General features: G+C 39.1%; 1 protein-coding gene across 14 annotated transcripts in view; it reads right to left on the bottom strand.

Annotated features, from left to right (window-relative positions):
• Window positions 1-281: 281 nt before the first annotated feature.
• LMNTD1 (lamin tail domain containing 1) overlaps window positions 282-24,201 on the bottom strand; it is a 440,038-nt gene continuing 416,118 nt past the window's right edge. For 11 of the 14 annotated variants that reach the window (XM_079936803.1, XM_079936797.1, XM_079936804.1 and 8 more), the window contains 5 exons: window positions 23,531-23,717; window positions 22,873-22,992; window positions 20,904-21,118; window positions 20,125-20,295; window positions 10,168-12,204 (listed from right to left, as the gene is read on the bottom strand). In XM_079936803.1, the coding sequence (XP_079792929.1) occupies window positions 11,835-12,204; window positions 20,125-20,295; window positions 20,904-21,118; window positions 22,873-22,992; window positions 23,531-23,717 (1,063 nt within the window). In that variant the 3' untranslated portion in view covers window positions 10,168-11,834. Of the gene's footprint in view, window positions 1,219-5,772; window positions 5,837-10,167; window positions 12,205-20,124; window positions 20,296-20,903; window positions 21,119-22,872; window positions 22,993-23,530; window positions 23,718-24,201 lie in introns of those variants that run through there. The other 3 variants (XM_079936801.1, XM_079936802.1, XM_079936800.1) reach the window with 3 other exon arrangements.

Here is a 24,201-nt window from a genome sequence, read left to right as displayed (position 1 = left end):
CAAGTTGTAGCACATATTAGCATTTTATTTTTTTACTGGATGAATAACATTCTATTGTGCGTATATACCCTATTTTAAAAATACATTCATCTGCTGATGGACACTTGGGTTGTTTCCACCTTTTGTCTCTTATGAATAATGCTGCTATTGATATTGGTATACGTATATGTTTGAGTTCCTTGGCACATGACTTTTTAAAAATAAAGTATTTTTAGCCCTTGATATTTGGATATAGTAAAACAAAACTCAATGATCACCACTAATGATCATTTTTTGGGTTATTTTACATTTATTTTTTTAAACAGAGTATATCGGGGGAAGGTCCTCACTTTGCTTGCTCTATCTCACCTTCCAAGACTGTATATGCCCCATCTTCCTGCATATGTTATATAAATAAGCAGAAATTAAATTAAATGAAGCTGGGCTACCAGGTATAGACAGGATTTGTTCTCAGAAACTGACGCAATCATACCTTCTGCGTATAAAGAGGGTCAGCATTAAAAATGAGCAAGTTCATTAGTTTTTCAGCTTCTATACTCTTGATGGGTATAGAATAAGATCTCCAAAGACTAAGAAGTGAGAATTGTTAAAAAAAAAAAAAAAAGTAGCTCTATCAGATTATTTAACTGAAACACTCTTGGCATTTCCTATCTGTGGGATTTTGTACCTAGTATCACGAGGTGGAAGAGATTATTTTGGCATTTGAGTTGCATGTAGGCAGGTTTAAAAACCCCCAACTAGTTACTCCATAGAAACTTCATCTATTACTTCCAGCCATTAAGAAGCCGGATTAACACATGCTTTGGGGAGACAGATTCCAAGTGTAGAGAATCAGACCACAAGATTCAGAATTCCTGAAACACGTGCTTTTGGAAAATGCATCTGCAGAAATGGCAGAAGTTGTCGACCTAACAGCTGGGCAGGGTATAAAAGACTGAAATTAGTGACTGGGAAACTTCATGTGCATAAAATGAAAACAGTGATGGTTTTGCTTTTGACCAATGTTTTTCTTCATAACAGCCTAGAAATCAAATGTTTTAACTTGTCCACGAACTCTCTCTCCTGCTTTAAGAAATGGTTACAGGAAAGTCCTGAGGAATTATCTTTTCTAAGAGAAACCGTGTTCTCGCTTGCTGCTGGTTTCCTCTCCTGGGTGGAAGGCAGGCTGCGTCACGTCAGGCATCCTTGTGTTGTTCTCTAGACTTGGATATTATTGTCCTGAACAAAAGATAAAATGGCAATGCATGATGAAATATAATACAAACTGGAAGTATGTTGAAGTTGTCATAGCAATATAAAGTAGAGATGATGAGTCTTTCCTTCTCATTAATCTTAAATTAAGACCAGGAAATAGCAGATCTAGATCATACTCATGGATGGGGGATGATAACAGGAGGGAGGAAATTATTCGCTGATGCCTCACCTTTTGCCAGGGTGAAAGGATTTTTCATTTTGGTCTCCTTCTAACTCAACTCTGTAACTTGTGTGCTGGTTCAGGTCACAGTTCTTAGGCTGATTTGTGATGTGCAGGGTTTTTTGACTCCTAAGCAGCGTAGCTATTTCAGACTAACTGGTCATGGATACTATTTACTTCTGGTCTTAAATACGAAGATCAAAATGATTCTGAGACAACCAGCTTAATGACTCGTTTCTAAATGTTCACACCCTTCATTTCCTTCTTGGTGGTACTTAAGTAGTACCTAATTATCTCTGCCATTAAATATCTAAGAGGTGCCCCAGATTTAAAATATACCAGGTAACATGCACACAAATGTAATAAAGAAGAGAAGGTTTTGTTTCTCTGTTTGCAATTGCTTGAGTCTTCTCTAGGAGACTTAGCAGGAGACTCCTCAGCCTGAGATGTTTATGTTCTACCCTCCTCTGTGGAAATGGAGCTGGACACATCTGCATGAGCATGTCGTTTCCTTTAAACGATGGAATACCTCTGACCCAGCATGGTGAAAAGTCTAGATTGCAGGTCTTTTTATTCCTCCTGTACGGCCTAGCCATGGCACAGTAAGGTGAGGCTGGGAAGACAGAGGACAGGGTAGCTGACAGACTTTGAAGGAAAGAAGTTATAGGAAACAAATATTCATGAAATTTCAACTGACTGAAGAATTTTGGAAATAGACCACTTTGAGGGCAGAGAGGAGAGAGATATTAGTACATATATGGAAGGAAAATATAACAAAATACAGATAGAAAACACTGACATCAGAAAATTTAATCATTAGACTTTCAAAACTCCTTTAGCAAGGTTTCATATTAAAAGTATTAAATATTAGTCCTCCTTTCTATGCTGCTAAATACTGACTCTTAAAACTCACTATTTATGAGTTAAATACTCATAAAAACTGTCCCCAGGAGGAGAAATTGTTATGGAAGGTTCTTGTCAGGGTCCTAAGAAAGTTTCAGTGAAGGGCTAGAAGGACACCCCGTGTTTGAGTTGTCCAGTTTGGTCCATTCAGAACAATAAGTATTGTGTGAACACATGTCAGTTCATGGAAGGACGCTATCACTGGTACTTTATTAGGAGTCCTAATACAATACACGGGAGTATCTCGTAAATGTAAGAACTTTTGCCAATTGTGAACTCAATATCCCATGCTTGCAATTTTGGTGCTGTCTTCCCAGGTCCTAATCAACTGCATACTCTTGAGGACAGTGCTGGTGATATGTAACAAGTCCCACTTCTGCCCCTGATCCTTCTTCCCTCTTTATTCTCTATCCTAGATTGTCATGTCTCCTAGCAATCTGAGAGTTCATGTAGCAGGTGGGACATGATGTGGCCTTGCTAGAGTTCTCTTCTCTAACCTGTGGAAAGTTCTGTTTCTGCAGCATTCTGTGGCATTACCCATCTGCACTGCCCATTATTCAGACAGCAGAACTCTCACACATTCCTCACAAAGAACTAAGCAAAGAGAGCTTTTGAGAGCTGTGACTCCAAGTGCAATGGCATGGAGTTATTCAATTGTAGCCTAGACATGTGATGAGCAGTTAAAGAATCTAGAGATTGAACTTTAATTTTCTGTGTTTGTACCAATAATTGACACTCTTAACTTAGCAATTTTGGAAATAGGACTTGAATCTTTTTTAGTGTGTGGAGAAGTCTTAAGATTCTCACGGTAGCCAACTCCTTTCTTGTAGCTCAAGACAATCTTTATTTATTTATTTATTTATTTTTGGTTGCATTGGGTCTTCATTGCTGCAAGCGGGCTTTCTCCAATTGCAGCGAGCGGGGGCTACTCTTCATTGTGCGAGCTTCTTATTGCGGTGCCTTGTCTTGTTGTGGAGCACGGGCTCTAGGCGCGTGGGCTTCAGTAGTTGTAGCATGTGGGCTCAGTAGTTGCGGCACGTGGGCTCTAGAGTGCAGGCTCAGTAGTTGTGGTGCACAGGCTTAGCTGCTCTGCGGCATGTGGGATCTTCCCGGACCAGGGATTGAACCCATGCCCCCTGCATTGGCAGGAGGATTTTTAACCACTGCACCACCAGGGAAGTCCCAATCAAGACAATCTTAATGCTTGATTAGCAGAGTGATGTGGAAGAGCGTTGGCATTAGGCTAAGATTCTAGTCTTCACTTTGCCAGTTCCTATCTAAGTGACTTTAGGAAAGTCACTGAATCTCACTGAGCTGAAGTTTCTTCAGCCATAAAAGGGAGATAATATCAGCCCTACCTACCTCATAGGTTCAAACAAGATAATGTGAAAACCGTGAAATCCTGTACAAATGTGTAACAATACGAGTCACCAAGGAATGGTCGTGAATATCATTGAGAACTGAATAATGACTTTGTCTCTGAACAGTTTTCCATGAATAGATATACCAGACTCAGGAGCTGACTGTAATACAGAAATTATTCACTGACAAATGAAGTAAAACTTTGCTCCTAGTAAAGACCTCAGAAATATTCTGAGAGCACGCTGATGGTCCATCCTAAAGATGTCACCAGATGGGGACAGAGGCTCTGAGAAGACAAAAGTAAGGCATCCAAGGAACCTAGAACTTTTCAAAACAGAGTGGGTAAAAAAAAAAAAGAACTACCAAAGAATCTCCCACAGAGAGGTTCAGTGAACAAATCTGTGACCATGGTAGTTAAGCAGAATAATGACTGAGGAAGACCAACAGAGGCTAAAACCTTTTGCCAAAATTATGTTATTCAATATCCCATGAGAGGATTCAGAACATTTTTTTCCAACCAAAACCAACAACAACAAAAAATCCTTGTTTTTGTATATAATAAAACTCAACTGCACATTCAGTATTCAGTATAATTCCCTTCTGGCTACAGAAGTGAAGGGTAATTGAATTGTAGAAGGGCTGGTTGCTAATGTCTATGGCAGATTTCAGATCCCATCCTTTGCATTTCAACGACATGCCGCTTAGGGCTATGCCAACTGGAAGAAATGGATCTCGGTATAGAGAAAACTCTAAGACTTCTGGGAGCAGAGATTATATCAGTGGAGGCCAAGGCTGGATTCTTCAGCTTTTTGCAATTAAAAAATCTTTAGTTTAATTTTGACCCTGTGGTTGATTACTAGGTGAATTTTGGTAACTTGTCTCTACAGACTTGTTTCTTTTGCTCTAAAATGAAGTGGCTGTAATAAACCCCTTTACACTCCCAACGTTCTACGAGAAGTGTCTGAGAAGAAAGGTTCTCGGAAGAATAGGAAGAGGTAGCCATCACATGTTTAAGAGTTTGGAAGCTCAAGGATAATGAGGCTATAGAAATGGAGAGAGTGGGCTGGTAAAAAAGTAGGTAACCTTCAGAAAAATAGATGTTGATTAGGAAAAACCTAGGAAGAGACAAGCTGAAAGAAACTGAACAGCTGAGCAATCAGAGAAAACTGGAAAGGTCGGTACACAGATGTGGGTAGCTAGTGGGACCATGCAAGGCCAGCAGGCTGTGTAGAGAAGTCAAGTCACTTCTGCCAGAAGAGTTTAGAATACTAAGAAGTTGGTGATCGGGTGGCTGTAACTTTATTCTTAAATCAAGGAGTGACTCTAAAGCTTAGTCAGAATAAAAAAGAGCAAGAAGACATATAAGTAGATTAGTCATGGACTAGGGCAACAAAGGATGTCAACTAGAGAAGAACACTGACCAAAAGGATTCCTTGACCAAAAAACACCTTGTCATCAGCACTTTGGGGAAGAGTTAAACACAACCACTTACAAAACAGAAAGCCATTGAAAGCCATTGAAATCTTCCTCAGTTACTTAGATGTTGATATCAGCACGAAAAAGATGAGGCAATGCAAGAAGTGACTGATTAAATGATGCAAAGTCATTTATCAACTGAGTAGCTGAGGCCAGAGTTCTTAATCTCCCCTTTCATCACCATTTAAAAGACACACAACTAGAGAGCTTCTGCAGTCTCTTTAACCAGGATAACTTCTGTTATGCTATTAATAATCTGTTGCTCATAGGAATTAAAATGTACTGGTATAGTTGTAAAATTGATTTTTTAGTATTTGAAGTGACTCTGGATTTCAGTCACTCTTACTTGTCCATCCGCAAGGATAGGATGAGGATAGAGGGCAAAAAGTAAAGATGTGATATTTCTTTGTTTCCCATTCTTAAAAAGTTTATCATACAACAGAGACGACAAAAACTGATGGTTCCAAAAGCAACATAAATATTTAACAGAAAACTGATCACTACAGGATATATGAGAACAACCATGTTCTGATGGCTCTTAAAGATGTATCTACAAATTATTTTAGTCATTAGTTTTCTGCAAAGAAGGCAAATTTGCAATATCTTTATATACTTACCTTTAAAAGTTGAATTGTCTGCTTATTGCTTTTGTAACTCAGACGTCCTGTTTTTCCTTGATCTCTGCAAACCCAAAAAGGAGGGTGGGGGGCGGTTAGGGGGATGGGCAGGATCCAGTCCTATATGCCAAGCATTGATTTTTCGCATTGAAACAAACCATGAGATAAACTAACAACAAAAGGATTATCTTTCATTTGAAGAAGAAATCTAAGGTTTAAGGACAATATATAATGGTAACTTGAACTAAAGGGTTTAAATACCACTTGAAAAGTATCATTTGATTATTAAGTCCAAGTTTTCAATGAGTCATTTTAAAAGGAAACATAAATTTCAAGATATAATTAATTAAAACTTTGAGAGAAGAAATATCTGGAAGATATATTTTTTAAAACTGAAGTTGCAGAATAATTTTACCAGCCTGTAAAATTCCTCAAATGCTTTCTACAATTCCAGCAGCCGCAATGATGAAGTAGCTAGTGAAGGGAGGTACAGGAATAAGGCTTCATCCGGAGGGGTATACAAGGAGATGTGTGGACAGAAGCAGACACCGCCTAGCCGGCCAATTTAGGCGGCTCTACTCTGGTGATGAATGAGGTGACTGATTCATCACCAGGGTAGAGTGGTGGCTTCCCTCACTTCCATATATTTAGGCAGGGATTGAAAGTCACTTTGTTGAAATATAATTCCTACCTTAAAAAAAAAAAGTGTATCACACTGAAATAGTGCTGGATGGATGACCCCAAGTACAAATTACTTCCAACCCAGCGATGAGATGTTATTTTATTCTTGTAAAATATGAAAGGAAAGAAAAATAATATTCTAGGTACAGACAACAATGAGCTCCTCTGGAAAAAAACCACTACAGGAAAGCTCTTCAACTATACCCAACGCTTTCTTCTTCTCTGTGAGCTCAAAAGAAGAACTATCAAGTGAAATTGCTAGTATTTGATTACAAAGAAACAATATCCAGAAGCTGGATGTGAAAATGTGATTGGCAAGGAAGAGTAACAAAAATGCAGGGTGTTTCTAGTTAACACAGTGTTTCCCTCAGCCACTAACAGGGTTCTAAATCCAATGAATCAGGATGCTGTTTGGCACATCACAGGGTAAACTTTCTGAATAGTGAGTTATGGACCTGGAATATGGTTAAACAGGCTTCTAAGATATTTTCCTTACATAGGCAGTGGTTTAGACAGAACAATCTGGTCATCACTTCTCATCTTCTGGAGCAATTTGTTGGCCTGAAACAGATTAAATATTTTATGTGTGTCCTTCCAGACTGACTAGCCTGAGGATGAAGGTTTTGAATTGCACCCTGAAAGTGAGTTCTTCAGCAAAGTACTGTATTTTAGAGCTAAAAACACTTATAGAAAATTCCCATCTATAATTTCTTTAAGTTTAATGATGGGATTATCACTGGTAGTGGTGCTTGTTTTCATTTCAGAGTGTGATGGTAATTTCTTGGGGTTATTTGAGCCCCAAATATTTAACACTTAGTAACTTTAATCTGAATACTTTGACTTTCTAAAATAGTATTTTGTTTACTTGTGTGAAGAAATGGGTCATTAATGACATATTTCCATAAATGAGATTATAATCTTTCATAACTTTAAAATACTTTTGTTTTGTAATGTTGAAATGTTTTGAAATAAAAGACCTAGTCATGAAGTTACACAATCATTCTGTCATTAAGACTAATATCTTGTCAATGCAACAGGATAGAAAGCCCAGAGATAAACCCACACACATATGGTCACCTTATCTTTGATAAAGGAGGCAAGAATATACAGTGGAGAAAACACAGCCTCTTCAATAAGTGGTGCTGGGAAAACTGGACAGGTACATATAAAAGTATGAAATTAGAACACTCCCTAACACCATACACAAAAATGAACTCATAATGGATTAAAGACCTAAATGTAAGGCCAGACACTATCAAACTCAGAGGAAAATATAGGCAGGACACTCTGTGACATAAATCACAGCAAGATCCTTTTTGACTCACCTCCTAGAGAAATGGAAATAAAAACAAAAATAAACAAATGGGACCTAATGAAACTTCAAAGCTTTTGCACAGCAAAGGAAACCATAAACAAGACCAAAAGACAACCCTCAGAATAGGAGAAAATATTTGCAAATGAAGCAACTGACAAAGGATTAATCTCCAAGGTTTACAAGCAGCTCATGCAGCTCAATAACAAAAAAAAAACCCAATCCAAAAATGGGCAGAAGACCTAAACAGACATTTCTCCAAAGAAGATATACAGATTGCCAACAAACACATAAAAGAATGCTCAACATCATTAATCATTAGAGAAATGCAAATCAAAAGTACAATGAGATATCATCTCACACCAGTCAGAATGGCCATCATCGAAAAATCTAGAAACAATAAATGCTGGAGAGGGTGTGGAGAAAAGGGAACCCTCTTGCACTGTTGGTGGGAATGTAAATTGATACAGCCACTATGGAGAACAGTATGGAGGTTCCTTAAAAAACTAAAAATAGAACTACCATATGACCCAGCAATCCCACTATTGGGCATATACCCTGAGAAAACCATAATTCAAAAAAAGTCATGTACCAAAATGTTCATTGCAGCTCTATTTACAATAGCCAGGACATGGAAGCCACTTAAGTGTCCATCATCGGATGAATGGATAAAGAAGATGTGGCACATATATACAATGGAATATTACTCAGCCATGAAAAGAAATGAAATTGAGATATTTGTAGTGAGGTGGATGGACCTAGAGTCTGTCATATAGAGTGAAGTAAGTCAGAAAGAGAAAAACAAATACCATATGCTAACAGATATATATGGAATCTAAGAAAAAAAAATGGTCATGAAGAACCTAGGGGTAAGACGGGAATAAAAACACAGACCTACTAGAGAATGGACTTGAGGATATGGGGAGGGGGAAGGGTAAGCTGTGACAAAGTGAGAGAGTGGCATGGACACATATACACTACCAAACGTAAAATAGATAGCTAGTGGGAAGCAGCCTCATAGCACAGGGAGATCAGCTTGGTGGTTTGTGACCACCTAGAGGGTTGGGATAGGGAGGGTGGGAGGGAGGGAGATGCAAGAGGGAAGAGATATGGGAACATATGTAAATGTATAACTGATTCACTTTGTTATAAAGCAGAAACTAACACACCATTGTAAAGCAATTATACTCCAATAAAGATGTTAAAAAAACAAAAAACAAAAAAGTTAAGGTTATAACAAAATATATTAAAAAAAAGACTAATATCTTGGAATTCTTTATAGGTTCATTAAAGAAACCTTTATTTCAGCTCTGAGAAGAGACATATAAGTGGTTCTCACTTGTCTATTTTTTTAAAAAAGAAACTCCTACAGAAGTATTGTGATATTGCAATCAGAATTTTCTGAAATCAAGTACAGAAGAGAAAAATCATTACTTTTAAATACATGATTTAGGGGCTTCCCTGGTGGCGCAGTGGTTGAGAGTCCGCCTGCCGATGCAGGGGACACGGGTTCGTGCCCCGGTCCGGGAAGATCCCACATGCGGCAGAGCGGCTGTGCCCGTGAGCCATGGCCGCTGAGCCTGCGCGTCCGGAGCCTGTTGCTTCGCAACGGGAGAGGCCACAACAGTGAGAGGCCCACGTACCGCAAAAAAAAAAAAAAAAAAAAAAAAAAAAAATACATGATTTAATATGATTTTCCTTTATAAAAGAGTTCCTACTTTTTTGATGTTATTATTTGATAATAAAAAATGAACTGAAACCCTTGGCATTTTGTAGTGTTCTTACAAGTAATTATATTCTATTCAGTGTGATTGTAGAGGTCCAAGTAATTGGCCTTCTATATTCCAGAGGATAGGTATTTTGTTTTAAAATTTCTATATATCAATTCATACAATTTCTAGTTATACTGTTGACTAATACTGCCATATGTATATATATAGACACATTTTATATATATATATATATATATATATATATACACACACACACACACACACACATACACACACATATATTAACTGAAAATCTGGCCAGTCATAGAAGTGACAATCGAGGTTCCAAATTCTTAATCTGGTAAATGTAAACAATGCAATACAGGTCTAAACACGAGTAAACAGAACAGATACTAATATGAAGGATACGTAAAGAACATTTATTTCAAACTTGTATTTGTTTTGCTTTGTTACCATCATGGATTGGAAGTATATTCTTTTTTTATTTTTATTTTTTGCTGTTTTGGGTCTTCATTGCTGCGTGAGGGCTTTTCCCTAGTTGCGACGAGCGGGGCTACTCTTCCTTGTGGTGCGTGGGCTTCTCATTGCGGTGGCTTCTCTTGTTATAGAGCACAGGCTCTAGGTGCGCGGGCTTCAGCAGTTGTGGTGTGTGGGCTCAGAAGCCGTGGCTCACTGTCTCCAGAGCGCAGGCTCAGTAGTTGTGTCGCACTGGCTTAGTTGCTCCGCGGCATGTGGGATCTTCCTGAACAGGGGCACGAACCCGTGTCCCCTGCATCGGCAGGCCGACTCTCAACCACTGCGCCACCAGGGAAGCCCCCTGAAGAGATTTTAACTGTTCCATTCCTGTATGCTGTTATCTATGTTCAAGTTTCCTTTGTTTTCTAACAGATTGACTTTTAAAGTGTGGCTTTGCAACCCTCAGAAACTAAGGAACATTATTGTTATTATTACTATAATAACATTTTTATGGAAGACGGTAGCAGCTGTCGAGTCCACAATTAAAATGAATGCCACTGCAGTGTGTAACATGGATGACAGATGATAGGCAAGCGTATTAGACAGTGTGCAAATACAGTGCCTTAAACAGGGCACACCCCCACACTGTTAGCTTAAAGCAATGTCTGTAGGATAATCTCTGCCGGCTAGTTTCTGCCATTTGATTCGAGTTACAGAAGGAATCTGACAAAGTTGTCCACAGTCTGTCAGCTATTTTCAGCAAGAAGAAAGCGCATGCTTGGACTGGGAACAATGGCGGCAGAACAATGCAAACACATCTGCTTTGTTAAAGGGTCCATAGCCTTTCCAAGAGCGACTCTGTTATGCTGTGGTCAGTGCCTTGCCTCTGTGCTCTAATACAGCGGTCCCCAACCATTTTGGCACCAGGGACCAGTTTCGTGGAAGACAATTTTTCCACGGACGGCGAGGGGTGGGGTGGGGGGATGGTGTCAGGACGATTCAAGCACATTACATTTATTGTGCACTTTATTTCTATTCTTATTACACTGTAATATATAGTGAAATAATTATACAACTCATATCATGCAGAATCAGTGGGAGCCCTGAGCTTGTTTTCTTGCAACTAGATGGTCCCATCTGGGGGGGATGAGAGACAGTGACACCCAAGTGTGTTACTTACGTTCAGTCTACTCTGTGATGTTGCTTTGGTCACCGTCACTGCAGAAAACCCTGCTTCACAAAGACAGGATGTTGGAAATGGAAGCAGGTTCCTCATGCATTTGTGGCAATCTCAGGATATTCCGCCTTGACTTTAATCCAGAACGTATGGAGATTTGAAGTTGTCTCACACATACCTTTAAGGCCACCGTCATTTGCGATCTCAAGCAGTTGATCCTCTTCTAGCACGGACAAAATCGATTATTCACAAATGGGTCGTGGATCCATTCCTTCCCAATTCAGGGGTCTTCTGTGGTTAAGAAGTAACGCTCAAACTCTTTTGAAAGCTGAGATAGGTGATCGTGCACCAGCTGGGAGAAAGAAGCCCCTGGCTCAGTTTCCTTCAAAATCTCTGCTAATGTTTGAAACATGTCAAAAATCCCAACGTTCACTTGTCGCCCCCATAATTCCAGTTTGGCTTTGAAGGCAGCCGCTTTATCTGCCGACTTGAACACAGTTGTCATTCTCCCCTGAAGTGACATTGCGTTCGTTGAGCAGGTTGAATATGTCACACAAGTAAGCAAGTTTTGCGACCCATTCTGTGTCCCTGAAATGTGCTGCCAGTGGTGACTGTTTTTCTAAAAGTAATCTCTGGAGCGGCTCTCGTAACTCAGAAACTGTGGCCAGTGATCTATCTTTAGAAACCATCTCACTTCTGTGTATCAGACAAGACGTGTGTGCTCTGCACCCATCTCCTCACAGAGCTGCGTGAACAGACGTGGGTTAAGGGCATGTACTTTAATGTGGTTGATAATTTTAATCACATCCTGCAAAACACTGTTAAGTTCAGGTGACATTTTTCGGGTAGCCAGCATTTCTCTATGGATGACACAGTGCATAGACTCACGTTCAGAAGCGACCTCTTTGACCTGAGTAGCGAAACCAGAAAGCCGTCCAGTCACGGCAGCACCTCCGTCTGTGCATATACCGACACAAAGTGACCAATTCAGTTTTCCTGTTATGTAATCATTCAACGACTGTGGTGTTGGTTGGCAACAAAAGGGCACATAACATATCCTCATGCACATCCTCCTAAAAAATAAAGCACACAAAAACAAGCATCGTTGCCTTGTCAACATCAGTAGACTCGTCAACCTGGATTGAGAACCACAGTGACTCATTAATCCACTCTAACAATTGTGCCTCAGTATCCTCTATTTCATCAATTCGTCTAATTATGGTGCTAGCCGAAAGAGGAACATGTGCCACCTTTTGAACTGCAGCCTCTCCTAAAAGTTCATGACAAATGTCCTTAGCGGCAGGCAGGATCAACTCTTCACCAATACTAAGGGCTTCTCAGCTTTAGCAATGCGGTTAGCCACTAAGAATGATCCTCTCAGTGCAGACACATTTGAGGAAGTTGTGGCCTTCAATAATTGCTTCTGTTCTTCGTGTTCATGTTTTTTTCTTTTGAGAAACTCCAAAGGCTTGTCTTTTAATGCAGGGTGCTTGGTCTCTATGTGGCGAAGCGTTTCATGGCTTCGTTGGATAGTGGGTCACCACATATTATACAAAATGGGCTTGGAGAATGTGAAACACCTGTTGCAATGAACCCGTATTTAAGTAGGACTCTTGGTATTTTCTTTTAAATACAGCTTTCATTTTGTTGGCAGTCTTAGAGTCTTCTGCTGTCTCATCATTGGGTCTTTCCCCCTTTTCAAAGCAGCTCTCCAGCGACATTTGTGTTTTACTCATTTTGGCTAGGGTTAGCTTGTGGGCTTACCAAAACTGTGACTGAGACAAGTGCGCAGTGCGGGAAAGAGGTGCGGACAGAAGTGGTAAATAAAATAATGGGTGGGCCAGGCAAGGACTAAAATAAGTGGATTCTGACTGAAAGCCTGCCACCAGATGCAGCCGTACAATTGAAGTACTTGCCACTATAAAGCCTGCCACCAGATGCAGCTTAATTGTCACCTGCCACTCACGGATAGGGTTCTGATATGAGTCTGCAAGCAGTTGATTTATTGTGGTCTCTGTGCAGTCAGACCTCTCTGCTAATGATAATCCGTATTTGCAGCCGCTCCCCAGCGCTAGCATCACCGCCTCAGCTCCACCTCAAGTCATCAGGCATTAGATTCTCTTAAGGAGCATGCAACCTAGATCCCTCGCATGTGCAGTTCACAGTAGGGTTCTTCTCCCTTGAGAACCTAATGCCGCAGCTGATCTGACAGGAGGCGGAGCTCAGGCAGTAATGCGAGCGATGGGGAGCAGCTGTAAATACAGATGAAGCTTCGCTTGCTCGCCTGCTGCTCATCTCCTGCTGTGCAGCCCGGTTCCTAACAGGCCACAGACCAGTACCAGTCCATGGCCCAGGGGTTGAGGACTACTGCTCTAACATCTCCAAGTGCATACTACATTCTATCAAAAGTGTCTTTCTTGTTTTTTATTTTTCTAAATTTTTATTGTGGAAGATTCCATACATACAGAAAATATGAAGGGATAATACAACCACATCTGTACACCTGTCACCCAGATTCACTAATTAATATTTTGGCACATTTGCATTATCTATCTATGCTTATACCACACCAGACCGTTAGGAATCAAGTAAAGATTTCTGTATGGATCTATGAACAACGAATATAACCTCAGTAAAATTAACACACCTAAGGAAAAAACAGTGATTTGTCCATATCTAACATTCATTATATATTTATATTTACCTGATTGTCTTAAAAATGTCCTTTCTAGCTGAGATTTTTGTTTCCTTTTTGATCAGTAGTCTGTTAAGTGAAACTAAATGGTAATGATCCCATGTGGGCCATCTCGTTTAGACTTAACAAGGGCTGACACAAGATGGTTTCTCTCTATCTTAGTCTGGAGATGTGCCAATACAGGGCATTTAGGATGGCTTTTCTATCCTCAACACATGGCTTCATCCCTGACTTGAAAGATGGCAGCTCCACCCTGTAATCATGGCACAGAGGAGACACAGAGGAGCACTGTCCAAGGGCATGATCCAGATGCTGTGTACACAATTTCTGTTCACATTCTATCATACAGAATGTAGACGCATGGTTCCGCCTAGATACAGAGACTGAGAAAAACAGGCTTTATTCTTGGTGGCCATGAGTTTAGGTTTCCCTGGACCTATGGGTCTTGTGTCTAAAGGAACAACGGTTTAGGGGCAGTAATTAGCCATCTCTGCCATGAGATGTTCCTGGAAATGACTGCGCTCTGATGAACTATAATAAGACGAATACATTGCAATATATTGATATGCTTAGACATATTTCAGGTAAGACTATTTTTCTCCTACACTAAATAAGCCTCATATTATTCACATTTATTTTGAGCTCATCAGTCTATTTTTTTAGGTTTTCTTTCTCCTTCCTTGTCAGGGTATAAGTTGTCAGTGCTCATTACTGTAACTATGCTTTCCTCCCTTTCTAATTTTCCTTTTCTTTGTCATCAAGTTTCTAAAAATAAACTTTTATAAGTATAACATACATGCAGAAAAGTTCACAAGTCATAACTGCACAGCACGATGAAAACAGTGATTCATGTAAACACCACTCAGATCAAGAAATGGAATATTGTTAGTATTCTAGAAGCAGTTTTGTGTAATCTTCAAGTACTATTCCTTTCTTTCTTCCAGAGATAACACTATTCTGACCTTTAACACCATGGCATAGTTTTGTATGTTTTTGAATTTTATATAAACGGAATTGTATAATATATGTTCCTTTCAGTATGGCATCTTTTGTTCAATATTATGATTCAATGGTGTTATTGCATGTAACAGTAGTTAGTTTTCATTGCTTATGGGATTGTATTAATATATCATAATTTATCCATGTTATTGTTGATGAACAATTGGATTGCTTCTACATTTTGGCTAATACAAATAGAGTTGCTATAATTATTGTATTTGTCATTTGGTCCACATGTGTATGTATTTGTTAGGCATATATAATTCCTGGGAATAAAACTGATGAATTATGGGATATTTGTAAATTCATTTTTCTTGCCTTATTGCACTCGGACTTCTGGTACAATGCTGAACAGAAGTAATCATAAAGAGAATTCTCGCCTTGAGCTGAATCTCAAGGGGAAAACTTCAATTACTTCACCATTTAGTATGATAGTTTGCATTAGGATTTTTGTAGATACAAAGGAAATTCTTTATAATCCTAATTTTCTAAGGTTCTCTCCTCACGGGTGGGTATTGAATTTTATCAAATGATTTTTCTATATCTATTGAGATGGTTATAATTTTCTTCTTTATTCTGTTAACTAATTAATTTTCAAAGCTTGAACCAACTTTGCATTCTTGAAATAAATCCACTTTGTTTGTGATATATTATCCCCAAATAACCCATGTATCAAAGAAGGTCACATTGAAAATTAGAATATATTTTGAACTGAATGATGATGAAAGTATGGAATATATGTCAGCAACACAACATTCGTATACTATTCTTTCAGTGTTTATCCCAGATTCCAGCATGCATACTTGATTTACTAAAGTCTAATATAAATTGTTACTTTTATAACTTATTGGACAAATCATGAGATTTAGAGTACTTTAACTCCATTTACTCCCCTCCCAATTTTTGTGCTATTGCTGTTGTTATTATAGGTTAATTGTGTCCCTCCTAAATATATGTTGAAGTCCTAACCCCTTGAGGTTGTGAATTGGAAACTGGGTCTTTGTAGATGTAATGAAGTTAAGATGATGTCATACTAGATTAGAGTGTGCCTTAATCCAATGACTCGTGACGTCCTTAAAAGAAGAAGGAAGTATGGACACAGATACACAGATCATGTGAAGATGGAGGCAGAGGTTAGAGTGATGTATCTACAAGACAAGAAATACCAAGGAATGCCAGCAACCAACAGAAGGTAAGAAGAGGCAAGGAAGGATAATCCCCTAAAACCTTCAGAGACAGAGTGTTTGGCCCTGGTGACAACTTGATTTGACTTCTAGTCTCCAGAACTGTGAGAGAATAGATTTGTTGTTTTAAGCCACTGAGTTTACGGTACTTTGTTACGGTAGCCCTGTGAAACTAATATAGTTGTCATGTATTTAAATTCTCTCTATATTTTAAACCCTATGAGGCCATATAAGTATTGTTTTGTGTAGTGAATACTCATTTATGTTGATCCATGTTTTGACTCTGCATTTTTTTTCACTTCTTCCAACATCTCTGTGCATCCTTCTAAGATCATTTTCTTTCTAGTTGAAGTATTTCCTTAATGTGGGTTTGCTGTTGATGAATTCTCTCAGCTTTTGTTTGCCTGAGAATGTCTTTATTTCACCTCATTTTTTGAACTTGATTTTTGCTTGGTATAGAGCTCCAGGATAGTTCTTTTTAGTACATTAGCACACTGAAAATTTCATTCCATTGTCTTCTGACTTCCATTATTTGGTTTTCTGAAGTTTTATTATAATATATAGGTGTAGTTTCCTTTGGATTTGTGCTGCTTAGAATTTATTTTTCTTGTTTCTGTGGCTTGATGCCTTTCATCAATTTTTGAGATTTTTGTCATTATTTCTTTAAATATTACTTCTGCCCCAGTCTTGCTCTCCTGTCCTTTTGGGACTCAAATTATAACTCTACAAGATCAACTTGTCCCCAGTCTCTTTTTCTAACCTGCTTTGTTCTTCTTTTTCTTCTTCTTACTTTTCTATTCTTTCCTTCCTTCCTTCTTTCCTCCTTGATTTTGGAATATTTTCCACTCCACTTCATTTTCAACACTGCTTCCAAAATTCTCTTTAAAATGCAGATATAACTCTATAAGATGCCTGTTTAAAAACCTTCAGTGTCTCCTATTCTGTCTGTCCTTCATCAAACATGTATTAAACTATTGTGTCATGCGCTGTATTTAGTGCCATTTATGTAAATTAAAAATACATCAATTATACTATACATGTTTTATGAATATATATGTAGTTGAAGTGTGATAATGAGGACCAGAATGACTTATTCCTATTTCATATCAGAACTCAAAAGAAGATCAAAGGGGATTTCAAATTTATGGGATTTTTGGTAATGTGAAGCAATATGACAAAATGTTAGCATGCATTAATCTTGAAGGATAAGTACATGGGTGCTTTTAACGTTATCCTCTATACTTTCTGTATTTTAACATGTTTAAAAAACAAAACGTGCTTGGTATAAAGTAAGCATGAGATGTGTAGATGTTTCTTTAAAATTATCTTAATTGTTAGTCTCTAAGCTCTTCTATAATATATTTGAGAGGCACAGTTAAAAACAAGGCAGCTATTCCCAGTAGAAGAGTCACGTGCAACTGAAATTCTTTCTTCTGTAACTCAGCAAACTAGCTTATTTATCACTGTATAGGGGAAGAAGCAGGATTGAAGAAATTTTGAGTAAAACTGGTGAATTTTTGTTTTATCTCTTTTTTTCTTTGTCAATTATTGAGGAGTGTGCTACTGATAGCAAACAGCCCAATGGTAGGCAAATTAAAAAGAGACTGGCTAATTAGCAAACAAGGTAACTTTCGCTTGAAGAATCATGTTACATATTTTTTCAAGGAAATGAACTGTTGATTCAGGGACTGCTGTTACCCAATCAATGATCAACAAGTCATTCATAACATCTGTCTCTTTGTGGCCATCTTTCTCAATTGAAATAAAAGAAAAACTCTTAAAATTCTGATGTATATCTGTTAATATTGAAAATTTAATGAATAGAAAATTTAAAAAGTATGTAATGATGAACAGAGACCCTGAAGGTATCAAAGCAACTCTCTTTTAAAATTATCATTACAGGGCTTCCCTGGTGGCGCAGTGGTTGAGAGTCCACCTGCCGATGCAGGGGACACGGGTTCGTGCCCCAGTCCGGGAGGATCCCACATGCCGCGGAGTGGCTGGGCCCGTGAGCCATGGCCACTGAGCCTGCGTGTCCGGAGCCTGTGCTCCGCAACGGGAGAGGCCACAACAGTGAGAGGCCCACATACCGCAAAAATAAATAAATAAAATTATAATTACATAATAGACAAATACAGGACTTCCCTGGTGGTGCAGTAGTTAAGAATCCGCCTGCCAATGCAGGGGACATGGGTTCAAGCCCTGGTCCAGGAAGATCCCACTTGCTGTGGAGCAACTAACCCCATGTGCCACAGCTACTGAGCCTGTGCTCTAGAGCCTGTGAGCCACAACTACTGAAGCCCCTGTGCCTACAGCCCGTTCTCCGCAACAGGAGAAGCCACCACAATGAGAAACTCGCACACCACAACGAAGAGTAGCCCCTGCTCGCCGCAACTAGAGAAAGCCCACATGCAGCAGTGAAGACCCAATGCAGCCAAAAATAAATAAATTTATAAAAAAATATACAAATACAGTGAAATTTATGTTGAATAGAAAAAATTACTGAATAATCAAGGTGAGTTGCCACCACTATAGAAAGGTGCAACAAGAAAATTTGAAGTCAAATTTCTTTGGAAAACAAGTTGTTCAAAATAAGTAAAACAGTGAAGGCTATCATTAATTGGCAAAAAACATGAATGTACTTCTTGGAAATCTCAAATCTAACTCATAAAGTACTAAATATGTGTGTCTATAAAAAATATATATGTATATTAAATGTATATGTGTATATAAAACATTGCTGAAAGAGCTCTTTAAATATCAGACACAAGTCTCTTACTTTACAGATGAAGAAACTCAGGCACAAAGATATAGGATACTTAATTTTATGCAGTGGAATACATTCAGGAATTTACAGAATTTCCATTATTCCACTTCTAAAAGGTATTATTTTGGAGGGTGCTATTTCCCAACATGTGTTAGCATACTAACATGGTGGTTCTTATACTGTGTGTACAGAATCCTGTTATTCCAGAGAGGTGTCTCAAAGGTCACAGGGAAGGAGGAAAGAAGAAGATGGGTGTTGTGGGTAGTGGGAATCACTCTTCATCTTGGACGGGTCTCCTTTTATCCGTTTCATATACTGGGATTCTGCAAAGATTTCATTTAAAAAAGCATCCCTGGCCTCCCTGGTGGCGTAGTGGTTGAGAGTCCGCCTGCCGATGCAGGGGACACGGGTTCATGCCCCGGTGTGGGAGGATCCCACATGCCGCGGAGCGGCTAAGCCCGTGAGCCATGGCCGCTGAGCCTGCGCATCCGGAGCCTGTTCTCCGCAACGGGAGAGGCCACAGCAGTGAGAGGCCCGCGTACCACACACACACACACACACACAAACAAAATAAAATAAAAAAGCATCCATATAGGCATACATTTTCTTCTCCAAGTTTAGCCATATTCATGGACTTCCTGAAGTCCATTAACAGATCCTGGGCTAATAACACCAACTCTAAAAGCTTTATTTAGAAGATTTAAATAAGAAATTTCTGGGTGAAAAAGAATAAGAATTTGGTAATAATATTAGAGTGTGTTTGGAAAAGATGGATATTTTTAGCACAGCTTAACTTACAGGACCAATTTATCCTGCCGAATGAAAAACAAAATATACTTTTGACCAAACTTCAAGAAGCCTATGTACTCTTTTTTTTTTTTTTTGCAGTATGCGGGCCTCTCACTGTTGTGGCCTCTCCCATTGCAGAGCACAGGCTCCGGATGCACAGGTCCAGCGGCCATGGCTCACGGGCCCAGCCGCTCCGTGGCATGTGGGATCTTCCCGGACCGGGGCACGAACCCGTGTCTCCTGCATCGGCAGGCGGACTCTTAACCACTGCACCACCAGGGAAGCCCAAGCCTATGTACTCTTGCTGGCCATGCTGTTCTTTGGATTCGTTGATGCACTCAGATAACTGTGCTAGAGCTAATAAGTGAACGTCTCACGGTACTTGCTTTCGAGGCCATCCGTTCTTGAGGATATGAATACTTTTTAATACTTAGAGACTTTTACAACTTAACCACCTTTTCACCAGTTCTACACACACACACACACACACACACACACACACACACACACACTCACTCACCACTTACTCTCCACTGGAATAAGTATCCCTTTGACTTACCTGGCTAGATCAGGCTTGGCTGACTGAGACCTGGGCTGGCTGTCTAAGCTGCGTTCAGTCATGTAGGTGTTGTGAGGATCAATCAGTGAACAGTAAGGATGTGCAGAGACATGAGGACTGTGGCACCAGGGGCTGCGATTGGGGAAAAGGGTTGGTGGGATTTCTTTTTCTCTGTAAAAGAAAAATTAAGCCCAAATTGAACCCCAAAGGCACTTCATACAGTGGCATTAATAATGAAAGCTCAATTAGAGTGAACGCATGTTCCAAGACCAGAGAATATGGCTTTTCTAGACTTTGTGGGCAGCCCCATTATCACATCAGAAGCATTTGCCTACAAATGAATAACATAAATTCTGTTCTTTCAGCCACAGCCAGCTCTTGATCCAAGATGAAAATTCTAGATGATGCAAATCTTCCTCCACCTAAGCACTGCCAAAGGTGTGGTGATAACTTCATCTCTGCACTACTCCACGGCCTTACCTCTAACAGCAGTGCTGTTATGGAATGAAATGACCAGAGGGGTCTTGATATCACCCAGTGGAAACTGACAGCCTTTATCATCCCACGAGTTTACCCTACTAGCTCTGTGTTTTTATGTTTTAAAACATAAAAGCTATTATGGTTTTTATGGTCTTATTCAAAATAGGAGTGTTTTGGTCTTTATTGATTTACCTATTCATCATATATCTACTTGTCAGCCAGTCACTCCCACCGGTTCGGCCCTTATTAATTGTGGGAAGGACTTAATTTAAAAAAAAAAGAAAACAAGCAACTTTTACCTTGTAAGAGAAGCTTGAACTCGTTCCACCTGATATTTTGAGATATCTTGCTTAGATTGGTCTTGTTTCTCTTTAGTTGTAGTTGTAGCTGCTGGCCAATGAAACATGTGCCTTCGAGATGTTGGACTTACTACTGAGCATCTGTCACATTCAATGTCAGTCTCTAATTTCTCCCATGCTTGCTTCCAGTGGATAGGAGTGTACCAGGCAACAGCCTAACAAAAATGATTTATTAACATGAAATACTATTGAAGTTATAGGTTTTCTTTTTTAAATGACATAGGCTTATTGCAATAAAATTTCAAAGTCAAACTGTAATGTCATTTACGTCCTGTGTAAGGATTAGTGAAACACATGATGAGGCTGTAGTAAGACATCCTGGCCTTAGTTTCCAGTTGTGAAAATTACAAGCTGTATAACCTCAGGCAGATTAGTCACCTACTGTCTTGGACTGTGTCCTCATACGTAAAATGGGGAGGGTGGTGGTGAGGGTGTTATATGAGGGTGTGGTGAGATTCAGTTAAGCTACTGAATTTTGTAACTATAAAGAACTATGCAAACAGTAGTTGTAATATTAATAAGTTAAATTTTTAATAGTTAAGACTCTATCTATCTATCTATCTATCTAGTCTTATTTGAGATGGGGAAATGGGCATTAGAACTAAAGACATGGAGAGGAAACCACGTTCTCCAGGCTAGAATCCTAGGTGGGCAGGTTTTTTTTTTTTGGTTTCCTGAATATGTGCACACATATGTGCAAAAATTATTCAGAAAAATCATGTGTAGGGACTAATAATTATGTTTTTGTTCAACATGAGAAAAGTTAGGCACCGAAGCGTGCCCTATCATTCTATTTGTTCTCATGATCTGTTTTTAGTTTATAAAATTAGAGGTTTGGGTTGATGCTGTAACCATTGCCAAACCCTTTGTTTGCCAGCTAAACAGACATAAAAGCAACACAAGGCAAGTGCAGCTAGGCTAGGCCCACAGCAAAGAAAGAGAAAGATGAAATCTTTCTTAAAAGGTTTAATTTCATGGCTCACAGCAGGAAAACCCCACGTTTGGTTCAGTTCATCAGTTAGGGATTCTCCTTTTTTGCAGCTCAAACATAGATATTTGCGTGGCAAATATGTTTATGATCTTTTGAATGCAATCTCTCTCAGTTAGATTGTAAGCCTTTCCTAGCCAAGGGCAATATTTTATTTCTTCCTGTACTATAGGGGGCTTAAAAACCTCTGATGATAATGACAGTGAAAATGTGATAAAATGATGTTTTAATTTCACCTCTGGAATGTGGACCATAGGAACCCTGTAGGCTCTTTTGTCTGGTTTTATTTTACTGTTGCCATTTTGCCTATCATGTGACCTTGAGCCAGCCATTTAACTTTCCAAGCCCCATTTTCTTCCTTTGTAAAATGCGTAAATAATCTGAGAATCAAAGGAGATAACGTACATATAAATAGCCCTTTGAGTTCCTGTGGCACAGGAGCGGTCTGTTCCGTATCTGAATCTCTAATAGAAAACAGTGTATTGGGAAAGTCCCAGGCGTTGAATCATATAAGATGCCTATTAAATTTTTGACATGTAATATAGAGGCTACAAATCATATAGGACAACAATGTGGTGGGTGAAAAATATCTAGCCCTGTTTAAAAATCAGTAGACTCGGGGCTGCCCTGGTGGCTCAGTGGTTAAGAATCTGCCTGGCAATGCAGGGGACGTGGGTTCGAGCCCTGGTCCGGGAAGATCCCACAAGCCGCGGAGCAACTAAGCCCGCAAGCCACAACTACTGAAGCCCGCATGCCTAGCGCCTAGAGCCAGTGCTCTGCAACAAGAGAAGCCACCGCAATGAGAAGCCTGCGCACCACAACGAAGAGCAGCCCCCGCTTGCCGCAACTAGAGGAAACCCGCGTGCAGCAACGAAGACCCGACGCAGCCAAAAAAAAAAAAAAAAAGAACAGGACACTGACTTCACCATTAGGTTTGCACAGGATTGTTGTACAATTGGGGCTTGTCCTAAATCTGTTTTGTTCCTTCCAAAGAAAATCTGATGGTGGCTGGTGCTTTGCTTCAGATGCTGCTGCCCAGACCTAAAAGAAAATAGTTTGTTAATAACAGCTGCCACTGGAGTTCAACATAGTTTTATAAATGTCAGAGGGTTATTGCAACACATCTTTCTAAGCAGGTGAGGTTTTTAAAATATAATGACTGTATAATATGTAATGTCAAGCTGTGTAACTGAACAGCTACTGTATGTGGTTTAAAGTAAAGCCCAAGAAAGAGAGGGGAACTCTCCAGTGTCACCTAAACAAACCCTCTCTTTGTTTTTTCTTTAAAGATTATGTTTGCTTAGTTTTAGGAACTTAGGTATTTTATTTTGATAGTTAAATCATAAAAGCACAAAGTATTGTATGCCAAATTGAAGAAAGCTATGGAAATTTAATTATGGGTATTCATTTATATGCAGAGATGGACAAAGTGGCACAATTAACCAACAACAACCAAAAAATCACATTTAACAGAGAGATCAAGGGATGAAGAAAGCACTGGTGCTAAGCCATGGTCTGACTGGGTAAATGAGTTTTCCCTGAACAAATCTAGCTCATAGTATTTATATCTTATACTCACTGTTACCGTGGAATTGGCCTGCATTTTGATATTGGGAAGGAATTGGTACAGAGAGACTGTTTGTCCATCCACATTTTGTTGGAGAATATGATTTCCGATTTCCAGTTCTTTGTCAAGGGAAGAGTTAATGAGCTTCACGCATAAACCTTTGACATTCACTTCAGCTATTTTAATGTCTCCAAGAGCACTAGAAAATAAAACTCAAAGGTTATAAGGTGCCTTCAGATGAGCGTGTCTTTAGCTCACTTTAAGGACTGAATAATAAATATGCTTTGGAAGTTGTTCCTAAGCTGTATATTCTGTTGGACAAATTCCATGTAGAAATAGTGTATTTTGTGCCTTAAGCAAATGGCTTGATTTCTTAGTTCTGTTTGGTTATCTGTGCAACAAAATGATCTTTCACATAAAATAAACTTTAAAAATGCTTTAGGTATCAAGATAAAAATGCCATTGGGAGGTACTATTATTATTATTTAAATTTCCTACTGTTCTTCACAAGAAATACTGAGACATGAAACTCTCAAGTAGATCAAGAGGAAAGTTAAACTATTTAGTTTATTTCTGATAAGGTTACTGTGAACATGAATTGCAACTATATGCCTAAAAGAATTCTGCAAACTTAAAACATACACATATAAGATGGTATTTTTTCCCCTTCTAACATTTCGAGA

Source organism: Stenella coeruleoalba, assembly GCF_951394435.1.
Source record: "Stenella coeruleoalba genome assembly, chromosome: 11".
NCBI lineage: Eukaryota > Metazoa > Chordata > Mammalia > Artiodactyla > Delphinidae > Stenella > Stenella coeruleoalba.
The sequence above is the reverse complement of the archived record's forward strand: the minus strand, read 5'-3'. Positions and strand labels throughout refer to the sequence as shown.